This window comes from Motacilla alba, chromosome 5 (genome assembly GCF_015832195.1).
Source record: "Motacilla alba alba isolate MOTALB_02 chromosome 5, Motacilla_alba_V1.0_pri, whole genome shotgun sequence".
Lineage (NCBI taxonomy): Eukaryota > Metazoa > Chordata > Aves > Passeriformes > Motacillidae > Motacilla > Motacilla alba.
The window spans coordinates 18111588-18134110 of record NC_052020.1 but is presented as its reverse complement, the minus strand read 5'-3'; the positions used below and the strand labels follow the sequence as shown (position 1 = coordinate 18134110).

Sequence of the window (22523 nt, the reverse complement as noted above, 5' to 3'; positions counted from 1 at the left end):
CATCTTCCTGCTTGGGAGATGGCAGGGAGCCAGCAGACAGCTCTTATCACAGTATCAGGAGCAGAGCTCAAGACCACATGCTTAGGTCTGTGGTTAGTGACTCACCTGCAATTAAGGTGAAACCTGAAATCACTATGTAAAGATAAATCTCTGGACTTGGTGGGTATAGAACAGCATCTGCCAGACATGCTAACAGCTCAACACAATCCCAAGCACCTCAACACCTCAACAGGGTGCAACTCCCCAGCTGTGCTGGGGGTGTTCCCAGCACCCTGTTTGCACAGATGCTCTACACGGGTGGCTCCTGGAAGATGGAGAAATCGGCATTCAGTTCCCTTCTGCTCAGGGCAAACCAATTAACAGTTATCTTAAAATACAATAAAACTGAGACCCTCAAAAATTCTGGCCCCACCGCCCCTCAGGAAAACATGGAATAAATTTTGTGGCTTATGCTTCTTAGACTTCAAACTTTCCAAGGAGGTAGATTTCCCAAACCACACTAGCCCTTTACCCTGAGAGATGCTCTAACCTATTGCCTACTGGCATGCAGATGAGGTCCCTGCAGAAGTACTGCTAAATGCACCCTGATGCTGAAAACCAAGTGATCTTGCTTCCAAAGCAGTCTCTTTCCTCAACACGCTCTACTTGCTGAAGTTTTGCCCTCAAAATTTGTGTTGGGTAAGATTCAGGAAAATCTCTCCAGCCTATTTTGTTCAAACAACCCCTTGGCTGTGCTGCTGCTTGTGCTCTCTGCAGCTGTTTTCACAGCACTCTCAACTGACAATGAAGTCGTCTACAAAGCAACCTCTTCCAGGGTAAAGGCTCCCTCCAAATTCTAAACAGCCCAAAACGTTGAATAAATAATCAAAGTGAAATTCAGCAACTCAGATTCTGAGGTTTGCTTATTATCAACTCTCACTCAAGACTACATGCAAGCTGGATTAAAAAAGAGCCAACTAATTCCAAGTGAGAGACAAACTATCAATGTGGTTACAAAAACCCCAACACCTCAATCCAGCACTTGGATATTTACGTGTCATCCAAATAAGATGCACTAATCACTGAAGAATACTTGCCTAAAAATCAAGTGTTTTCTACTCATTCTCTCAGCTGTAGATCTTGAGAGCCAAGCTGCAACTGCACGTGCAATTAAGTTTCCAAAATACTAACAACTCTGTGCTGGTCCTAAATACAAAAGAAAAACCAAACCAGAGGCCGATGCTCTAGGTATGAAAGATAATAAGCAGTAAGTGGGATACATATATTCTGCACACCTGGGAGACTGACAGCATAATGGTTTTAAATTATAGAAGCAGTACTCTGGAAGATGATCAGTATCTTCTGTGGCATGCCCATGCTTTCAGCAAGGTCTTCAAAGCCCCCACACTTAGAATACTGAAGTGGAGCTAAATTACTTAAGCCCCAAAAGCCCATTTGCTTGCTTCTGAACTGGCAGGGACAGCAATGAAATGAGAAACACAAGAAGATCTGCCCTTCCAGGGCCCCGTTTATTAACTGAATATAAAAATAAGATCATTTAAGTGCAGAGGCACAGTAATCCACTCCGTGGTGAAAAGATACCTTGGGTTAGCAGTAAACAGTTTACAATACCTTGTAAACAGACCTCTTCACAAGCAAGAAGCACATTGAAATATGACACACACTGGATTAAAAGTCCCCTGTTGCAACAGTACTCCACACTTCTCATCTGGCTATTTGGGAGCACTTCACAAAAGGTGACAGCATCCTTTGCACTGTTTTCAGAGGAGCACACGTGAAACAAATGAAACACAATCTGTACTGTAAACAGCTGAAAAGCACTGCAGCATTTTCAGATGATGGCAACTTACACCTTGTTAGATTTGCTTTGCGATGAATTATAATGGCCAAAGCTACTGTGCATTATGAAACTGTTAAAAATTATTACTTTTTTATGGTTTTACAGCAACCTGTTGCACAGTTGGATAAAAAAATTATTATTTTTTCTTAATACAGTACATGGCATTTCTCCTCAATTGCACTAGAAATAAATTTGGAAGCACTTTCAGTTTGTGTTATAGGCAGATAGAAAGGAAAAACAAGTCATGCAGACTTTGAGTCTCCTTTCCATCTCTTGCCTACTATTTATCCCCACTTCTTCACATCTCGGAGTCCACATACATTCCATTGATCAGGTAATCCACTTGTGTGTAATCTTTCTTCTTGTAGCTCTCATAGGCCTGCATGAGGAAAAGAACTATAACAGTTAGGAAAAAGAACGTACCAACTAAAAGCACTGCAAGTAGTGAACTTTTATCCACTAAGTACTGAGTCAGGGGCTCGGCAGCAATGAGAAGATACTCATTGTCTGTGTCCTGAGTTTCTGTGAGGCCTGAAGCTGTTGTTTTGGCTGCATCTGTTAGAGTCATGGTTGTTGAAAAGACATCAGGTGTTGACTTTACCCCATGATCAGTCGTAGTTGCTACTGTAGAGGTTGTAGTTAAAACTATGGCACCTCTTGTAGAGCCCAGAGGAGAAGCTGATTCATTCAAGGATGCTGTGGCTGTATTTGCCTCTGGCTTTAGAGCTGGTGGCATGCTAGCATGCACTGGATTCACAGAGTGAGAACTCTCTGTTGGGATGGGTGCCGTGGCACGCGTGGAAGCGCTGGAAGATGTTCCTGCACCCTGCGGGACGGGGGTGGTCAGTGCTGTGGTCAGCATGTTCAGGCCAGCTCCAGCAGTGGTGAGGCTGTCAGGGTGAGGAGCGCTGCTGCTGGTGGTACCCGGCCCAGGCTGCTGTGCTTGGGTACCTGCTTTAGAAGGAACAGTGACAGGAGCAGAAGTGGGGGACAGTACTGGGACAGAGCTACTATTTCCTAATTTTTGGCTGGTGATCACCATCTGGGTGACATTGCTGGAAGCAGGAGCAGAGATGTTACCATGAGGGGGAGAAAAGGCAGAGGATGACATGGTTGTAGTAAAGGTATCAGAACCTCCAGGGGTGTTTGAGGCTTTGGCAGTTGCTTTGTAAGTGGTAGAGAAAGTTGCATTTGTAACGTTTGTTGTTATGGCAGGGGCAGCGGTGGCAGCATCGGTTTCATTTAGTTTTCTTGTACTTGTTGTGACATCTGTATTCTCAACCCCAGACAAATGCCTCAAATGAATATTGTGAGTCTGAGCAATTAAAGAAAACGTGTTTTCCACACTGTGTTGGTCAATCAGCATCCTCTCTGTTTTCTGCGGATGGCTCTGGCGGTGAAACTGTGCTGGTTCCCATTTGCTGCTGACAATTTCTTCCAAAAGACAAAACAAATTACTTTTGTAAGAATAAAAAACTCTCAAGCTCAAATCTAACCTCAACCCCCAACATGCAAACCAGAACACATATTCTGTAGTACACACAGTACAAGTGGAATAAATCAGTCCTGAATTCAGCAAGAACATGAGAACTCAAGACCCCCCAGCCTTTACTGCACATAATCCCTTTGAGGTTTTTCGGTTTGTTTTTTTTGTGCCACAGATCTCTCGTATTTGCCTAGCCAGAGAGTTAATTTCAAGAAGGGGGAGTAATGAAGTAGAGAGCTACAATGCAGAAGCACAGTATCAACAGGAGCAGTCTTACAAATGACAGCTCCTGAGAAGAGGACTCATGCTTTTAAAGTTACACATCATCGACAAAGCCTTTGTGCCTGGATTCGTAATTTTCACTTGTCAAAACTGAACAGAAATTTCTACTTACACCTTCATACATCAGGATAACTTCCTTCACTACTAAGTGAGCTAGATTTATAGTGACATAAATCCCATCTGCTTATCACAAGTCCAGTTGTTACATTGCAGAGAAACCTCTGCCAACCCAAAAGAACCATGAACAAACTTTTTTTTTAAACTCGGGTACAGTGAACTCTTTAAACAACTTTAGAAGATTGATTTCCCAATTATAAATAAGCTCCATTTTGTTATTGTGTCACTTTATTAAAACTGAATACCCTGGCACTGGAAAGTCACCATGAGCAATTGCTGCTCTGATTAAAGAAGCAGTCTGTTGACTCTGGAACAAAATCCTGGCAATCTGAGAGAAAAACAATGCCAGGACATTTTCCTTTCTCTGAAAAAAAGATATAAATACATCTGTTATGCCTTTATTTTCACTAGGACAGCGTGTGGCGTGCAAATGGCCTGAATGAATGATGTCTTCAACATGGAGACAAACTGTTACTCAGTAAGTGTTACAAAAGCTATTCAAAGACACATCATGCACTCATGCAAGTGCCAGAGTCCCTAGGACAAAGTGAAACAGTTATTCCAGTGAACTGTACCTACAGAATCACCCTGCAGGCATTTCACAACCCCTCTTCCTCAGCTGAAATCCTATCAAGGGTTAAACGTAGGCATTTAAAGCAAAAGAACCAGGATTCTGGATTTCCCAGAAGGTTGAAACTCAGCTTTACCTGCAAGCAGGTCTTTGATGTCTTGTTCTCCAGCATTCTGGCACATGCTCAGCTGGTGACACTGCAGGAGGAGGCAGTGATTCTGGTAGGGCACAGACCAATTACAGTGATGGCTCCCTGAAAACAGCAGAGAGAATGGATTGCTGCACACAGGATACTAAAGATGTTGCTTTGGGGCTCTAATGCAAGAACTGAGGGAAAAAAAAGGAAAAAAAAAACAACAACACAACCAAAAAAAACCCCAAACCACACAATATCTAGAAGGTCTGGCCTTAAAGGATCCTGACTGAGCCTTAGTGAAAATAACTAAAGAAAGCCAATGAAACCAATATTGCCAATGTAGCCTACCCACCTGTGTCTTCTGGTGCCAGCATCTCCTGACAACAGCAATTCACTCACCCAGACAGGGACAAAAAAGTGCACTACAGTTAGGACCCATGTAAATTCATCTAGATGTCTTAATGAGGAAAATGACCATTAATGGCCATTAAAACCAGCATCTTTATTAGGTTGCTAACCATCTGAATGGCAGATATTCATCCACCTGAGCCAAGGTCTCATCTTCACCACAGTATCATCAGCTTTCTGTAGGAGCTACAAGCTTTCTCATCTGCCTGGCCAGGATTAGGGCCTTCATAGGGACAACTAGAAGACTATTAGAAGTTTAACTCTTTGTAAAGACATCTCAGATGTAGTGAGAAGGCTTTTACCTCAACAGATTTAACTTGGTTGCAGGACAAAATGGTCTCTTCTAAGGCAGAAAACACACACAAATGCCAAGGAGCAAAGATTACTCGTTCTAGTGCAGCTGTCTACAACAGCACTGCTCACTTGCAAACATCTGGCAGCAGGGAATAATTTCTTCAATTCAAGTGACCTAACACTTTGCACGCCATCAGTGCACACCAGCAGCACATGCTGTTTCCTATGGAAGCTTGAAGGGCCCTGGGAAGCAGTTGTCCTGGAATCAATTTAATCAAAGCTGTCAGAAGTTATTCAGCACCACAGCACTGCACAGAGAAGCTGTAACTGTACATGCCTGCAAGCAACTGGAATTAAAAAAGAAAGTCAAAGGAGCAGCAGAGACCTTCAAGGAGCAGAAAATGCAGTTGGAATTCCATCCAAGGGAACCTCACCTGAAGCACCTGGGCTCTGACAAGCCTGCCTGCATTGCTCTTCACTTGTAAGCCTGTTTATTTGCACTACATGGACTCCTCTCCCTTTCAGGACAGAAAACCGGTGTTCACAGATACAGATGGAAATCAGCAGGAAGAACACAATGGCAGTCCACATCTTCAGGGTTGGCCTTACAGGGAAGCTTCTCTTCCCAGAAGAAATTCTCTCTTATATCAACTTCAGATCCACTGCAATATACCTATTAAAAAAACAACAAAACTATTTATATCCCTATGAGCAGGAATGGAAAATGAAAACATACAACAGGCAGGAAAGCATCACTACACATCATAAACAAGCAAGGGCTCAGAGGCAGGAGGAGTAAAGACCTTTCCCAAAGTGCCCGAGAAGCTCTTTCTTTGGAAAAGGTACTTTGCTCTCCTTCTTTCATGTCCCAATGGAGAACAGCTTAAGTCAAAAGCTATGTGTAAAAAGTCAGTCTCAAAGCCCAGAAGCATGTGGCAGCCCAGATATATCTTTGGACTCATCCTGGGACCCTTAATGTTGTGCCCAGGCTCAGCAGAAGGGTTTTCATCAGTTTGAGCACACTGGTAACAAAGGGAACTACAGTCCTAGTCCTGCCTTTACACCAAGTCAGTCAAAACCAAGCAACCAAGGTTGATTTCTCCTTTGGTTTTCCTGCTCATTACAAAAAGCTCAAAGAAATTTTTATTGAAAACAAGCAAAAACCAGTACTTTTGGTCTTCCAAGTCATTACACAGACACAGCTGTTACTGAAGAATATTCACACCCACAGTAAGCCTTCATTTCCCCACATAAAACAACAGATAATGTATTTCCTTCATTATTAATGCACGCATGTGACTTTGACCCAATGGAGGGGCTTTTGTCACTGAAGACACTGAAACAGCTCCCACTGACATCAGAGCAAATTAGTAGCTCCTATCTGGATTTACCCTCTTGGTTCTGAGGTTTTTGGGAGCTTTGTATGAACTTCCAAACATTTCAGTCTGAACTAGACCTATGGTAAGCCTCTTCTCTAACTAATTTTTAAGGGCAATCCTCTTCCTCATCAATTAAACAAGCTTTAGTCACCATCCTAAAGTTATGAAGAGAAATGTGACAGCCTTCAAAGAGTGCTGAGATTCAGCTTTGTGTGACATCTCCGAGATGGATGCGATGACTGCAAAGGCAGTTCCCAACACAGAATGAGCAGCATGTGTGAATGGTATAAATACCACAGTGAAGAACATCCAACAGCCCTCAGTAATGTGCGTAAGACCCTAATTTAGCCAGCCAGGCTAGAAGCCTCAGCTTCAACCACGAGAACTCCAGTTTCAACCATGCTTGTGAATTTAAGAATCTAAGAGCTATTTCTCCTCCAAAAAAGCCCCAAATAATGTTTGTTAGCTGTGACTCAGATTGCAATATTCTGATGCTTTGTACCATCAAACTTATGCTTCCAATTTTTCCTTCTACTATACCCTAAAGCCCCAAACAGGGCAACAGCGTTTTAGCTTCAAAACCACCCTACCTGAAAAGGAATTTAAATATAAACAGCTACCCCAAGCTTCTCAGAGGACACACAATATACAGGTCCACACTAGACTGTCAAAGAGCCAAAGATGGGGACAAAACTTGACACTAAAATGCAGTGACTCAAATTCAGTTTTCCTAGTCAACCTTCAAGTTCCCTGAGGAACTGAGGAGTCTCCGTCCTGCCTATTTATTCTAGTAAAAAGAGTTATTTTACCTGTTGAAAACAGATGGACCGTTTTTAGATCTTCTGCTCTCCCAGAGAGATAGGAAGCCCAAAATGACTGTAGGGCCCTTGCACCCCTCTGCAGCTTTCTCCAGGAAAGGAGGAAGTGTGCATAGCATCAGGCTCATTTTGTGCGAGCAGGTTTCTCAGTGCAGCCACAAGTTCAAGCCTGGGTCATCTCACCTGGCAGCTGGAAATATTTCTAAATCTGACCTGAGAACAGAAGTCTTGGCAGCGAAAGGCAGCTCAGCAGCCCCACACAGGCCTATGTACCAGCGACTACGCCCGGTGCCAGTTCCACCGGGGCCTCTCTCCCATTGCACACCGCGCAAGCACAGCACAGACTGACTATGCTCTTTCCTTATCACTTCTTCTTCCAAGTGCACCTTAGCAAAGTTGAAAGGATCAGGACAGGAGAGGAGATGACTGTGCAATAGCAGCACAGCCTTTGCAACACGCTACACCAGCATCGGCTGCTCAGGAAAGCAGCCCCACATTCTCATCAGGGAATTGGCAATACTAATTTGGGTTGATTCAAATCTGGGTTGAGTCAAGCCAACTTCCAATATTTCTCCCGCTGCCCCAAATTGCAGGGCACTTTTACAAGTTTGTCTCAGCCTTTATCACACTCTTACTGTCACTCTTTGCATATGTTGTAGATTAACCATTGAAAGCTGCAGTTGATAAGACTGGGAGCAAGGGGGAAAGCAAGGGAAAACATGAAATATTCTGCCCACGAGAGATTTTCCTAGAGCAGACAGCAAGGACTTCCTTTAAACCCCAAATCCTTCAACTTAAAACAAATGAACAGGGTTCCCTCAAAGACACTACAGGTACTTCACCTCAGAGCACTGTTTGGCAACCAGCACTCCCACCACACTGTGCCAAAGAAAGTGCACTTTTTCAAAAGTTCACAGGTCATAGGCAGAGATTCAGAAAGCAGTACTTAACCCACAAACATAAAATAAAAAAAACCCCATCATTAGTGTATTTCACATTTTAAAGAGTGCAGCTTATGCCCCTTTTCAAGGTCCAAGGCTCATAAGCAGCATTATTTTACAACCTAAGAAGTGACCCTGAGAATTAATTACTCGTGTAATAATATATGCAATAACTGCATGTATGTAATAATACTGTTTTAAATAAACTAGGCTGCAATAAGGAATAAGGACTAAGGAATAACAGCAATTAATAAAAACACTAAACATTTATTATAGGAGTTTTTTTTCATACCTTTAGTAATCATTTTGAAATTATAATAACCACCTTCTAAGAATAAACATTGTGCATTGCATTTTGAAACTGCAGATATAACAGGATTATAGCTATAAATAAATACTATCATTATTATTATTGTTAAAATCTCTGTTTTAGGACAAATAAAATATTAATATTAATCTCAACCAACCCAAGAACTACATATATTTGCAAGATCAAATGATCACACCAGTAGCTAGAAGCTGTTGCATTAAGATGCATCCCCTATGCAAAGAGATGCTTTGTGTCCCCAGCCACATCAATTCACTAGAAGTCCTTCCCATCACAGCTGACTTTGGTTCCGCTTAACTGCAACAACTGCAGAGCAAAACGAAACCCCAGAAAATGACTCTCACCTCTTCCAAACTACCTGGCAGCCTTTCTGGATTAGGTCAGCAATGGTTTAGGGGGACATGCCAAGCTCATGCACAAGAGATTTGTCCCTCCTTTGCCTCTCACTAAACATGGTCTCCTCAGGGACCAACTGGAAACACCTCCCCTAAGGCACTCAATACAAGATTACAAGCTTAAAACACTTTTCAACATCCCTTAGCCAATTGTAAAAATCCCTTTGCAGACTGCAGAGCAAGTGTGTGAAGCAGACAAACACAATGCACAGACTGTGAGTGTATCAGACAAGGAAATAGCTCCTTTCCAAGACCAGTGAGAGGATAACCAGTTGCAGCCATACCTTAATGCACTACACATGAGGCTTGGGATGCTGTATTAAATATCAGGAACTCCAGCTAGAAGTGTGGGTTTTTTTGGCCTCCTCCACCTTAGCCAATTCCATTCATCCAGAACAGGAGTTACAACTACTTGCAGACCACTTTTCCCAACTTCACAACTGCCCTCTGTTATCACAAGCAATAAGCTGAATTTCTGACTTCCTGTCACACTGCTAGTCCCACATGGCTCCATCTGTACTCAGAGACCCCTCTGAGCACCCACATCCCAAAACAACACTCACTAAACCTTGTCCAAATCGTCTCAAGCTGTCTGGACAGCACAGTGCAAGAGATGAATGCTACTGTTCCCCTCAGAAATAATTTTGAGAAATTGGGGCAAAATTCACTTCTCAAGCTCTACCTTCTCTGCCTACAGAACATCCCCAAGGAAATTCAAAGCCAAACCAAAGCAAAACCAAACCACAAAAGACAGCAACAAATAAAATCTGGGAAAAGACTACATTCCGAAAAACACAAAGTTCACTTTTGTTATCTGTGGCTGTAACTCAGCAGGGAATAAGCATGCTGGCAAACCAGAATAACTTTGAGTCAACAACTGAATGACTGATGACCTTGCAATGCACACACATACCCAGAGGGCACTGCCTGCTGGGTTTCTGAAGAGTTCCTCACTTCTTGCTGATCTCACAGTGCTTAAGGCAAGGAATTTATACAAATAAAAAAAATCATTATTTCAAATAACAATTATTGGGATGATGTTGCAAGAGCAGAGAGAAGCCCTTGGAATGTAAATCCCTTGCCTCCATGTCCCCCTCCAGCAGCCTCAGCTGTTCCTGGTTAAGCAGCTGCAAGGTGCATGCAATGACTGCACCAGGGTGAAGAGATACAGAAGTAGACCAAAAAATCACAAAAAGAGGGAATGTGGGTGTTAGAGATCACAAGTACAAAGTGTGCAAAGCAAATCATTTAGGGCAACACATGCTCCTTTGAGCTGTCACTGAACAGCCAGTAGACACTGCCTCAAAATTCATACTCACAAGTGTGCATAGACTAGGTATGAAATAAGGTTAGAGTTGCAAAGAAATATTCTATCTTCAGTATAAAAACAAAGCAGGGAAAACAGGGCTGGAATACCTTTTGCAGACAAGAACACTACTCTCCCATCAAACTGAGAAGGCATAAGGCCTGTTTCCCACTTGAATTTGCTGCTAAACACTTGACATGTCAGCTGTCTGAACAAGTGCAACATTTCTCTCTTTAGAAAAACAGAATTAAACCAGATTTTGCTAAGGCAAGACAAGCACATCTCATTTTGCAAATCAAGGCAAGAATTCAGGAGACAGGGAATCTGCACTGCAATCCTCAAATGCATTTTACTTCCCAAGCTTCTCTCCAAGACTGAAGATGCACATGTAGATAGGTTTGGAGACAGAAGGGGCAACACCAAGGCACATGAGGCTGACCCAGTGCCAGCTGAGTACGACCAGATGAAGTTATATGATTCTCTGAACAGCAGCTTTAGAGCCATCACGTTCCTTTGGCTGCCCAACAAAGTTATTGACAAGCTGCAAAGCTGCTCCCACCAGCTTTACCCATCTCCATCTCTTTGTTCCTTGGTTGCTCACTTGGCTCCTCTCTCAGGGCACCAGGCAGACAGCTTACACAGCTGAGGACAATCCACACCGCCACTATTCATGGCCATCACACTCCATCTCTGAAGAAATAAATGTTAAAGTCTAAAACTCCCAAACCAGCACCACCCATCCATCATTCCTTCTCACTCATATTAGTGCCATGTGCTGCAGTTCTGATGCTGAGAAGTACTACTCAGCAAAACATTTTTCCTGTGAAAAATTATCAGACAGCTATTTGATTTATGAAAATGTGCTGTGTTTTGAAATATCTGAAACAATCTAGTTTTAATATACAGAAAAGCAAACTGCCAAAAGCTAACTGCATAAAGCTGTGGCTGAACAATAAATCTGTCAACAAAAATACCTTTAAGCAATAAAAATGTGTACTGTGGCTCAACTGCAACCTTCCCTAGTCTGGTGTGCACCCGACGCAGATAGAAGTTTTCAGACGTGTTGCTGTCTCATGGGAACTGGAGATCATATGCAGGACATTTCACACCATGTGTTTCAAATTAACCAGCTTTCAACAAGACCCTCAAAAGAACCATCCCAGTGGGCTCCCACATGAACTCTGCAGCCCTTGAACTAACACAGAGCAAAGTTCATCAAGAAGGGTGAAAGGCCAGCTCCCGACGTCGGTTCCTCCAAGTGCCTGCAGAAGCAGGTGCTCTGCAGTGCAGGTGCTTCATGCTTGCTGACGGATGGAACCAGCACATTCCACAGGGACAGAAATAAACTGTGCCTGAGGTGCTACTGAATCCAAAACTGACAAGTGTGGAGCTAACAGAGACCTAGCAAGCAGCAACTTCAGCCTGAAGGTACAAATAGCCAAGTGTTACTTCTGGAGCAAGTGCCAGTGTGTTGAAGTCTGGTCACCCACCTCCTGCCCTGCAGAATTTTACCACAGTCAGTAAATTCCTGGCAATCCAGATCAACTCAAGTTTCACTGAAATGTTATCTTCCACTCCTGATATTTCTGAGAAATCATTAGGTTCCTCTATGGGTTCATGTAGCTGAAATACTAACTTTAGGCCCGTGGAAACACAGGACATACCACCATCCAGAAAACAAGGTTCTGCATCTTTGATCAAGAATTTAAGTCCGTGCATAGTTTTTAGCAGGGTTATACACAGCAAAAATGTCACCTTTCATTAAAAAAGCATCAGGCAAAACTGTGGGAGCTCAGAAACTCAGGAATCCTAAGTTCAGAGAGGCTGGAAACAGCCAAAACATGACCCCAGTGCTATGACTGAAAGGGAATGTCTGCTCAGCCCTAAAACAACTGGAAGAAAGGGAAATATTTTTGGCTATTTCTCCTTTCTTCAAGGAAGTAAGATCTTTGGGCATATCCTGAAATATGGAAAATAAATACAAATTTAAAAAAAAAATCCAAACATATGTGGCTCCACTTCCAGTTATCCTCACAAGCAAAACAACCTGAAGGCTCCTAGATTATAGGAGGTTTCCCTTACTTAAGCAAACAACTCGGGTTAAAAAACAAAGGTATTTTCATATGGAAGTTCTCCCAGGTGAGATGCAGCAAAAAGACACTCCAGCTTACCTCAAAGCAACATGACACTGGGGAGGTTTTCACTATACATATGTTACAACAAAGAAGAGATTCTTTCTAAAGTCTCCAAGCCAGGAATACACTAACAGCAATACCAAATTAAGTTTGTTGGCACATGCATCCCTGCTTTGTGATTTTGACAGCTTGAATGGTGTGGAAATCACAAAGCAGGGTGGGTGGGAAAGCTTAGCCAAATCTATTTTTTTCCAAACAAAGAAAGAATCAAATGCAGTAGCAGCTCTCCTCATCCTTGCTCGTCTTCCCTGTGGCAGGTTCTTCTTAGCCAGCAAGTCTCCAGGTGATACACCAATCTGAATTTAAACCTAACTGTTAGCAGAACCTAGAGGAAAAACATCCTTCCCTCTTCCTTACCCTCATGAGCTGCCAAGGCAGCATCTGCAGAAGTGCCTCAGCCCAGCTCTTGGGTCTCATCTCCTACAAAGCAGCAGGGCAGCAGTTGTGCTCTCGTACCCTGCTCTGGGTTCCCTCTTTTCCATTTCAGAGTAACTCTTCATTACAGTTTTGAGTCTTGATACTCAAAAACTGATTAATCAATCAAAGTAAAATAAGCTTGGTTTGAGCTTCTGAAAGCTCTTCCAGTACCCCAGAGCCCCTCACTCATGGAAGAGGGACTGCACAGGCAGCAGCAGGTTCTTCCAAACCTTTCTGAGCTCCATATAAAAGGTCTGTCTGTCTGCTGCTTGTGGCTAACAAGAACTCCAAAGCTATTCCAGGGGGTCACCTGAATGTCATGGGCATCTACAGAAAGTCAGCAGAGCAGCGCACTAAGAGAGATGACAACCACCACAAACATCCATTTAACTAACTTGTACCAGACATGAATGTGAAAAGTGTTCTGTATTTGACTGGACAGATGGGGTCACAAATACAGCTATTTTCAGAAGCCATCTCAGATGCCTCTGTCCTAATATCAGTCTTCAATTTTTGCTCAGCAACAGAGCAACAAACACAGAAAAAACCCCAAAGTTGAAACCTCTCTCTCAAGTTTTAACACCTGAACTTGTAACAAAACCAAGAGGTTATTTGTACTCCTCCAGAAGCTGTGACCCAGAAGCAGCAGGAAGACTGAACCTATTAGAAACTTCTGGCTACTGATTTTATGCCAAAGATGCCCCGATCCTGTAATGAGGGGAACAGCGAATTAGAAAAACCAAACTACCAACAAGAGAGACCCTGGTTCAAAGATGAGCTCACCATACACTAATTATCTAGGCCAAGAGTTTCCCCAGGAGAGGTTGTCCAAGCTCTGACAACAAAAATAAGGGAAAGGACAAGCAGGTGAAAACCATACTACAAGCAGTAACTCTCACTGCTTGCTTCTGACTGGTGTTCTGAAGACTTCGGCTCCAGTGTACTCCAGTAGAAACCTGTCCAATCTCATCAGATCAGCATAACACCATTGTAGGTCAGGAATCACCAGCTGGAACAGACTGTGACTGAATGAAATCAGATACAAAACAAAAGATGTGCCAAGAATTAAAGAACTCACACTTGAGTTAACATGCACTTCTATCTATCAAACGACACCTTTTGTTTCAAATTGTTTGCTGCTAGAGACTCTGCAAGACTGGAATGAGAAATGGCTATAAATGCATAGAAGTGAGAACCCAGGCAGCCAGCACTGAGGTACAACACTTCTTCAGCCCCATCCTTTAAACAAAGCTTAGGACCCTCAGAACTAGAGACCAGACTAACAAATCCAACTTGAAGGCTCAAGAGTCCATCAGCTGGTTGTAGGGACCTCAAACCCATAAACCTGTGCCTGCCTCTCAGCTGCTCTTGCTCCTGGTCAATTTTAAGGAAGCAGGGGGGTTAAAACTCACCACTGAAGTGCCTCAGAACACAAGGTGAAGTGGCACCAATGCTGCTTCCCTCAAAAGCTGCAGTTTGCAGTAAACCAAGAACTGCCTTATAAGCATTAGAGTCATCCCTACAGAACATCAGGAATCTCAGAGTGACAAAATGCATATTTGGCACCACAACTGTCAACTGCTGAGAAGTGTGTTTGCTTCCAAAAATCATCCAGAAATCTGAAAGTTTCCAGAAGAGAACAGAGAAAATTCCAGACAGCAATGGTTCAGAGAACCAGAAGTCTTCTCTTCAGGTTTCTTCTCTATTTTGGTCAGTTTAGCACCAGTATCTTCTCAGGATGTAATGGAGAAGGGCACTTTTACTTCAATTGCCTGGAATTATATCATGAGGAAAATCTGCCCAAGCTGACAGCAGAGCAGAACAACTGCACTGCAGTGAGGATCATGTGTTGCGGATTTTGGGGTTAGTTTTGGGTTTATATGCCTTTTTTTCTGACAGCCATCTGAAGAGGATCTTTCTTAACAAACCCTCTAGCACCTACAGGCCAAGACAGAAAACTCTCTACCTATGCAGATAAACAAAATCAAACTATCTCTAACCATTTAAACTGCATGCCCACCATTTCAGTCTTGCTTTTTAGAGCACTTCCCTCCAGCAGTAACATTCCTGGAGAGGAGAGAAAAATACTGAAATAAATTTGTCCATGTATTTTCTTTACAAATTCTCTCCCTCACCCAGACATCTTTTATGCAGATGAATCTCTGTATGAAATCCTGTGTTACAGCCCAAATGTTCACTGGATGGCATTCACTGCATCTTGCTAAGAAGCAACGGTGAATGTGACTGCCTGAGTCAACTGTTCATCATAGTTTTGGAGCATGTATTTTAACTCCAGAAGGGACCTCTACAGGTGTTATCTTACTGATTTACTGCAAACAAATTTGTCCCAAGACATGCAATAACTTAAGAGCTCATTCAGTAGAGGGGTTTGTTTTCAGTCAGCTCCCAGGGGACAGGTTGCCTACTCCACAGTTTGCATTACATCTGTTTCCACTTTCAGAGGGGTCAAAGACCAAGTGCAGAACATACCACCCAGAAAGAACTGCTTACTAATATTGCCAAAACCTGCAGAAATAAAAAAGGAAGCCAAAATCCCCCAACTCCCCAGCATTTTCTGTTTATATTTTAATTTAAAACTCTTTCATTCAGATATTCCTTAAGAGGATGGATCACTAGCACTGGAAACCCACTTCTGTTACAGCTGTTAATTCACATATTTCATTGCATCAATCCATATCCAGCTTCTATAGATTACAAGATTTTCAAAGCCTAGAAATCCTTGCTCCCTTTGCAATGGACGGAAAAGTAACAAACAGGAATCTATGAATGCATGGGATTCAGTCAAAAGCTATTTGCTGAACAGTGAACAAACACAAGTTCATGCTTTTGCTTACCAAGTCAGCTCATAACAAAAGCCATCTGCATGAGAGCTCAGACCAGGCCACGTGCTTCTCAAACTCATGCAAGTGTCCCTGAAGAATGCTGTCAGCTGTTTCCACATTAGCATATCTGTCTTAGGCAGTGATTCTTCAAACGCACAAAGCCCATGTTTAATTTTATATGTGAGAATAAGTCCAGCAGAACCTATGGAACGTGGGACCTGCACAGAACTGAGTTGTGTAGCCACCAGCAGGCCCATGACACTGCATTCCCTTGCTGGCTTCACCACCCAGAATGTGCCCACTGGAGTCAGGGATATCCCAGACATCCTCAGTGATCCATTTCAGCCGCAGCACGTGCCTCCTCCAGCCACCTCAGAGATGGTCATTACAGCCACAACACATGGGTCCTGCCACTTCCACAGTGCCAATATAAACTGCTGGCAATCCCTTAAGTCATTATCACAAATGAAGATATCATTTATGTCTCAGCAATGCATGCTTACAGCCTAGAAAGCCTGGGCTGCATCAAAAGCAGCATGGCCAGTAGGCCAAGGGAAGGAATTCTGCCTCTCTACTGTGCTCTGGTGAGACCTCACCTGGAGTGCTGGGTCCAGCACCTCTCCTACAAAGACAAACTGAGAGACTCAGGGTTGTTCAGCCTGGAGGAGAAAAGATTCTGGGGAGACCTCACTGTGGTCTTTCAGCACTTAAAGGGGGGATTTTAAAAAGAGGGAGATGGACATTTTACAGGAGAAGACAGTGACAGGACAAGGAGAGCTTTAGATTAGATGCCAGGCATAAGTTCTTCACTGTGAGGGTGGTAAGGCACTGGCACAGGTTGCTCAGAGAGGCTGTAGATACCCCTTCCCTGAAAGTGCTCAAGGCCACATTGGAAGGAGCCCTGAGCAACTTTATCACCTCTGCCCATGGCAGGGGGGAACTAGATGATATTTAAGGTCCCTTCCAAGCCTAACCCTTTTATGATGGGAATAAATGCTCTTTGCCTGCACACAGAGAATTTCAAGATATCACTGGGCATTTCACACCTGTCAGAATTCCCCATCTTTAACCCCCTTAACAAGCCAATCTCTGTTTATCTTAATGGAAAAAAAAAACAAAAACAGAAAGCTTTTTCTCCCACCACATTCTCCTTTTTTAATTAGATACAGGAGTTACAATCTAGATGCTACTGCCAGCAAGACAACACAACACTGATGATGTAAAGTTTCATCAAAAGGACTGATGGTACAGAGGAGTTCTGCTGACACAAAAGCACCAGCCCAACCTTTGTTAGTACATAGCACAACAGGGCATCAGCTCAAGAGAGCAGAGCAGAGGCAAGGTAGATCAACCCTCCCTTATCTCACAGGGTGGGAAAAGGGATGTGAAAAGACTGAGTCATTTGTGTACAGCTATAGGAGGAACTGATCAGAGCTGGCAGTGAAAAGGTAAATCAAGTCTCTGGAAATCCAGCTTAGCTACAAGACAGTCAGCTTTCCCTATGAAAGCACACATGCAGTAAATGTGTCATTAGGAGCACCTCAGGAACATCCAGAAATACCTGCTGTGGGATTTGTCTTTTCAGATGGAGAGAGGGAGGAGGAGAGTTCCTATAACATAAATTGCAAACAAATCAAATTTCTGTATCACTATTGATATTCAGGGCGTGATGTACACTGAGAAATGTGGAAGTAAAGAGGTAACACAAATGCATGAAGCAGCCTCCTCTCTAGTTAATGGTTGTTTAATCTTAGACAGACCCCAAATATTACCCTTCAACAAGTTTGCATTCAGACCACTTCTACCTTTATTTCCTGTACTTCAGTTTATTCCTGGTTGATGAACAGAAATTAATTTTGCCCTCACCCATCTGCACACGCTCAGTTCCTGCTGACTTCTACAGAGTTTCTCTCTACTGATTGGCTTGTTTTACAGCAGTTTCAAATCTATCCAGAGAGACCAAAAGCAAAAATAATGCTTTTGAGTGTAGAAACTTACCATGCAAACACTTGTAACTGTTTTCTTGCTGTCAGGAATTATTGCGCCTTTAGGGAAAGCAAAAGCCAATAAAAGCCTGGATACAGTAGGACTACAGCTGAAAACATAGGAAAAAAATGTGTAAAATGTTATTGTATGCAACCAGAGAGACATTTCTGTGAGCCTGTCAAAGCATTTTCACAAAGAGGTGAAGAGTGGAAAAGTTTATCCTGCTTTCTATATAGAAAAGCTGAACAAAAAAAAAAAAAAACAAGATAGAGCACAAGACTCAGCAAAAGAACATGCTTAATCCTATTAAAATTAATGAGATTTCATCCTGGTCTCCACACACTAGTTGTAGTAGGAGTTTAACTTAAGTGGATTTAAAAACAGATTTAGTTAAAGTGCTGCAAAGTCTCCTCAAGCCGAACAAATATAAATCCAACACAAACATACATGTAAAATTCAATACACATTTTATCAGCCACTCTCCTTCACCCCTTTTTTTTTTTTTTAATCTGAAACCAGGACATATGAGAAATATATACTGACATGCTTTGCTGGACTATTACATAAGTAGTTCTCTGGGCTTGGCACCAAGTCAGAGTCAGGTGGAGCCAGGGAAGGCAGTCCCAATGCCCTCCTGGACAGTCATTGCTAGCAGAAGCAGTGAAGGAGACTTGCTGAATGTCTCAAAAAGTTAATAAAAAGGCTCTTGTACACAGACCACCCCTCCTTCCCTCTCTGTCTACTTAGGGAATAATAGAGGTAGCCGCGGGGGCTTGGACACTCCATGGCCACATCTGTCCTTTACTGGACACAGCCCAGCTGAGTCTCCCCAAGCAAAGGTGCCAGGAGCCGTGGTGATGCACAGAGATAATCCAGGCACACCCCTGCAACCTGCACTCCCAGCACAGGCCAAACTTCCTGCTCAGCTGGGGGACCAGCTGGTTCCTCAAGCAGGTGGTGCAACATGTACAAATGGACTGTGGGTCCTGCCACCCTGGGGGACAGTCCAGCTGGCTGCCAATAAACAAGCACCCGTATCCCTGGCTCTCTACCTTCTGTTCCTGTCTTCACAGCACATCGTCCTGCAAGGAATCAACCAACCAAACAAGCACCCAGCATGCTTTCTAAATGGTTGATAAGTTATGTGTGACAGGAGGAAAGGATGTGATGAAGAATCCAGACCCACACATTCTGAAGAGGGTGTTTAAAGACCAGTCTTCCCACCACTGGAGGCAGGGTTTCAGTCCCATCCAGTCTGACAGCACTGTGCAGCAGCACCTTGGTGCCAGTGCAGCAGCACACCTACCTCTCAGCACTAAAACCCAAGATATGAGCCTTGAAGAGGCGGTGCCCAGAACAGCAAAGAAAAATAAAGCCAGCAAAGGAAACGGAAGACTCTCAGACCTTTTTGCACCTATGGCGATGGACATTGAAAACTGCCCACAGGAAACCTCATTCCAGTGAAATCGCAAGAACAGCAAAGCAGAGCCCTCAGCTAAATGCAAGGTTTTCACCTACAGAACCAAAGCAATGCACAAGCCAGACAGCAAAACAGCAAGCAGCTTTACACACCAGCAAGACAATGTGGCTCCACTGGGCATTAGAGCCCACTTCTGCAGTTCTTGCTACTTACTTTCATTGGAAAAGTCATTCACAGGAACATGCAGAAATGTCCGTGCAGATATTCCTTCAAGAAGGGAGTCTCCATACCATGGCAGACATAAGCTGTCCTTTCCTGAATGAACTGCTGCCCCACAAGCACCCTGAGCACCTCACCTGCATGGGGACTCTCTTGGATTGCCAGCAGTCAAAAGCTGGAGGAGCTGTGAACCCAAAATGCACAACCAGGTGCTGCCTGCACTAATTTTCAGCACTGTCACTGTCCCTGCAGTGCCAGAAGCATCCTTAGACTCCAGCTGCCAATTCACAACTCCTTCACTAGCTCCCCCCAGTCTAAGCTGTAGGAAGGAAACCAGAAATGACTGGAGGAATGAACACATCAAATGCTTGCTACCATCAAGCCAGAGAGAGCTCAATAGCAGTTTATTTCACAGGACTTCTTGGCTCCGCTATCAACCAAGTCAACAGCTCTCTGGGAGCCTTTCCCACACCGAGGCAGGCTGGGTGTCATTGACATGTGGGATATGACAAAGGATTACACCTGCAGAACAGGCTGGAAGCTGGGAAGGGAACCAACCTTGCTGGGCCAGAGCACACAGTGTCAGATGGCACCCAGCAACAGCACACACAGCAGGGATACTGCCCTCCCAGTCCTTTTAAGGGCAGGAGGAAAAAAAAAGTCATAAAGATCAACTGGTCTGGCTGCTGGTTCAGCACAACCTGTGGAGTTTCACCCTACAATTACTGTCTTGGACAGGGGCGGGAAGGGTATCTCATGTACCTCACAAATGAACTTTGAACCAGCTGTACCTGAAAAAGGTACAGACATCTCCTTCAGAAAAGCATGCCATCCCAACTGGAACGAGGACAAATGGCCAGCTGGTGTGGGTTTTCATTGCTCTGCAATGCACAGCAGCTGAGGAACTACGTGAAAGTCCCAGTGAATTGACTGCTTTTTCCTCCAGCTTTCCCATGCACAAACATCTCCATTCCTTAATGTCCCTGCAACATTCTCACTTGAAAATTTAGCCAGTAACACACAAGTGAAAAGTCTGCTAGTACATTTCCTGTAATCCAGGGTACGCATCCAGACATTTTAAATACATTGCCAGGTCTTCAGCATTGAAGTTTTTCATCACCAAAGCTTGATATTTTGCTTGCAAATTACTCCCAAAGTCTTCAAAAAGCCTGTGCCAGGAGACTTCCCTTAGAATGCCTTCCCTTAGAAGGCAGAGGCTTCAGGTTGTGTGGAAGTGCCAGTAAGAATTTCAATAATAGCTAACCAGATGCAAAGTCTGTTTCCTGGCAGATGGGTTTACAAATCCGGCAGGGAATTTGCAATTAAAAACAAAAAATAAAGATGTCCTCACCAACATGTTAAGAGACATGTAACCTGGAATTTCTTCCAAAAAAGTACTAAAACAATACATGTGTGTATGCATGCATTATATATACATAAAAGCCAGAATCAAGCAGCAAACACGCCCAACACATGCACAAATCTACTACAGACATGAAAGCTAATAAAAATTGATGGTTTTCTCCTAAACTATCCATTGCCACATAATGGACTGCATTAACATACATAGTAGTGGTTGATTATGGTAGATAGATTAGATTAATACAAAAATACATGCACTTTTGAGACAGAACCATTGCATCAGCCTGCATCCTGTAGCCTACTTTTCAAAGCTACTGTTCAGTCATAAACCCTCTGAGGACTAAAGGGCACCAAATGTTCACTATCAGCAAGTTTACATTGCTCATCAAAACTATATGGCAATCTGTCTTAAGGTGGGGAGGATTTCTTGGGTTTGTCCCTCCAGTAAGCAGTCAGATAACTCACTTTATCAGGAATGAGCAGTGGTGTTGCATGACCAAGTCTGGCAGGGATTCAGTCAGCTAACATGTAGGACACCAAGGCACATTACTTGACACGATCCCGCGACAGGATTTCTTTGCCAATCCTAGAAAACAAAGTTTGGGAGACAGAAGGGAAAGTTAAAGAATTTGCTGTATCCTCCAGAAGAAGATTCATTGCAAGAGGATATCCCCACGGAATGCCATATTTGAGAGCTTGGTCAAAGAACGGTGTTTATTCTTCCTGCCACTTCCTAGACACCAGCTGACATCTTGCTAACATTGCACAAGGTACAGTTAAATCTTCTGAAAACCTTCACTTCAGGTAGGATAAATTGAAAAAGATTTCAGTGCAATACTACAGGATACCACTTACCAGCCTAACCTCACTTGCACACGCTCAACGTTCTTTATTCGGACACACGATATATTTACATATCAGTGATGCCGTGCCTAAGGGTGGCGACTCCTACAGACACCGGATCTTTGAGGTGGCCCGTAGGGCCTAAAAATGTCACACTCGGCCGGTGAGTTACTTGCTGAGTCAATCACCTCATCCCCGCAATGAGACCCAGTTTTCCCCGCTCCCGCCTCCCCACTAACAAAACCACCTACAAGCGTTCACAGACCGCAGCGTCGGCCGCTGCGGGGGCAGGGCTGCAACTCGCTGCAAAATTTATTCGCAACTCGTGCCACAAACGCACTCGCAACTTATGTGGCGGTTCACGGGAACGGCTGCCGAGCCGCCGCTCCCCCTCGCGGGCCGCGGCTCCTGCTCCGCCGCACCCGCCCGGCCGCCGCGCCCCCCGGAGACCCCCGGCACGGCCGCTCGCCCGCACCGCGTCCCGCCCGCCCGCCCGCGCTCCCGCAGGCCCAGCGGGAGTCACCGCCCGCCCGTAACTCACGACGTGGCGGGGTCCGGCGGAGGAGGCGGCCGCGGGGCGGGAGAGGCGCTGGGCCGGCGCTGGCGCGGCCCCCGCGGGCAGGGAAGGCAGGGAAGAGCCCCGGGCAGGGAAGGGACGGAACGCCAGAGCCCCGCGGCGCCGCCACATGCCACGGCCGGGCCCCGCCCCGCCCGCGCCCCATTGGCCCGGCTGTCCGAGCCCCGCCCCGCCCGCGCGGGCCCCGCCCCGCCCCTCGGCGGTCGCCCCGGAAAGGCCCCGGGAAGGCCCCGGGAAGGCCCCGGGGCAGGGGGCGGGCGCTGCCCGCGGAAGTGACGGGCACCGCGGCCCCGCTGGGGGTGAGCGACCCGCGCCCTGACGCTGAAGGGGTGTCTGTGCAGTTCTGTCTAGCGCACAGCG

At 44.5% G+C, this 22523-nt stretch overlaps 1 protein-coding gene across 3 annotated transcripts; it reads right to left on the bottom strand.

Annotated features, from left to right (window-relative positions):
* Window positions 1-1485: 1485 nt before the first annotated feature.
* Window positions 1486-22285, bottom strand: C5H11orf24 (chromosome 5 C11orf24 homolog). Of its 3 annotated transcripts, XM_038139061.1 has the most exons (7): window positions 22128-22285; window positions 21209-21329; window positions 17755-17851; window positions 17318-17366; window positions 5569-5807; window positions 4433-4549; window positions 1486-3274 (listed from the first exon to the last, which is right to left on the bottom strand). In XM_038139061.1, the coding sequence occupies exons 5-7, from the start codon at window positions 5723-5725 to the stop codon at window positions 2139-2141; spliced, it is 1410 nt and encodes a 469-aa protein (XP_037994989.1). In that variant the 5' UTR covers window positions 5726-5807; window positions 17318-17366; window positions 17755-17851; window positions 21209-21329; window positions 22128-22285; the 3' UTR covers window positions 1486-2138. The 3 variants fall into 3 exon arrangements, with proteins under 3 accessions (XP_037994989.1, XP_037994988.1, XP_037994990.1); XM_038139060.1 differs by lacking the exon at window positions 17318-17366; XM_038139062.1 differs by lacking the exons at window positions 17318-17366; window positions 17755-17851.
* Between the last annotated feature and the right edge of the window lie 238 nt (window positions 22286-22523).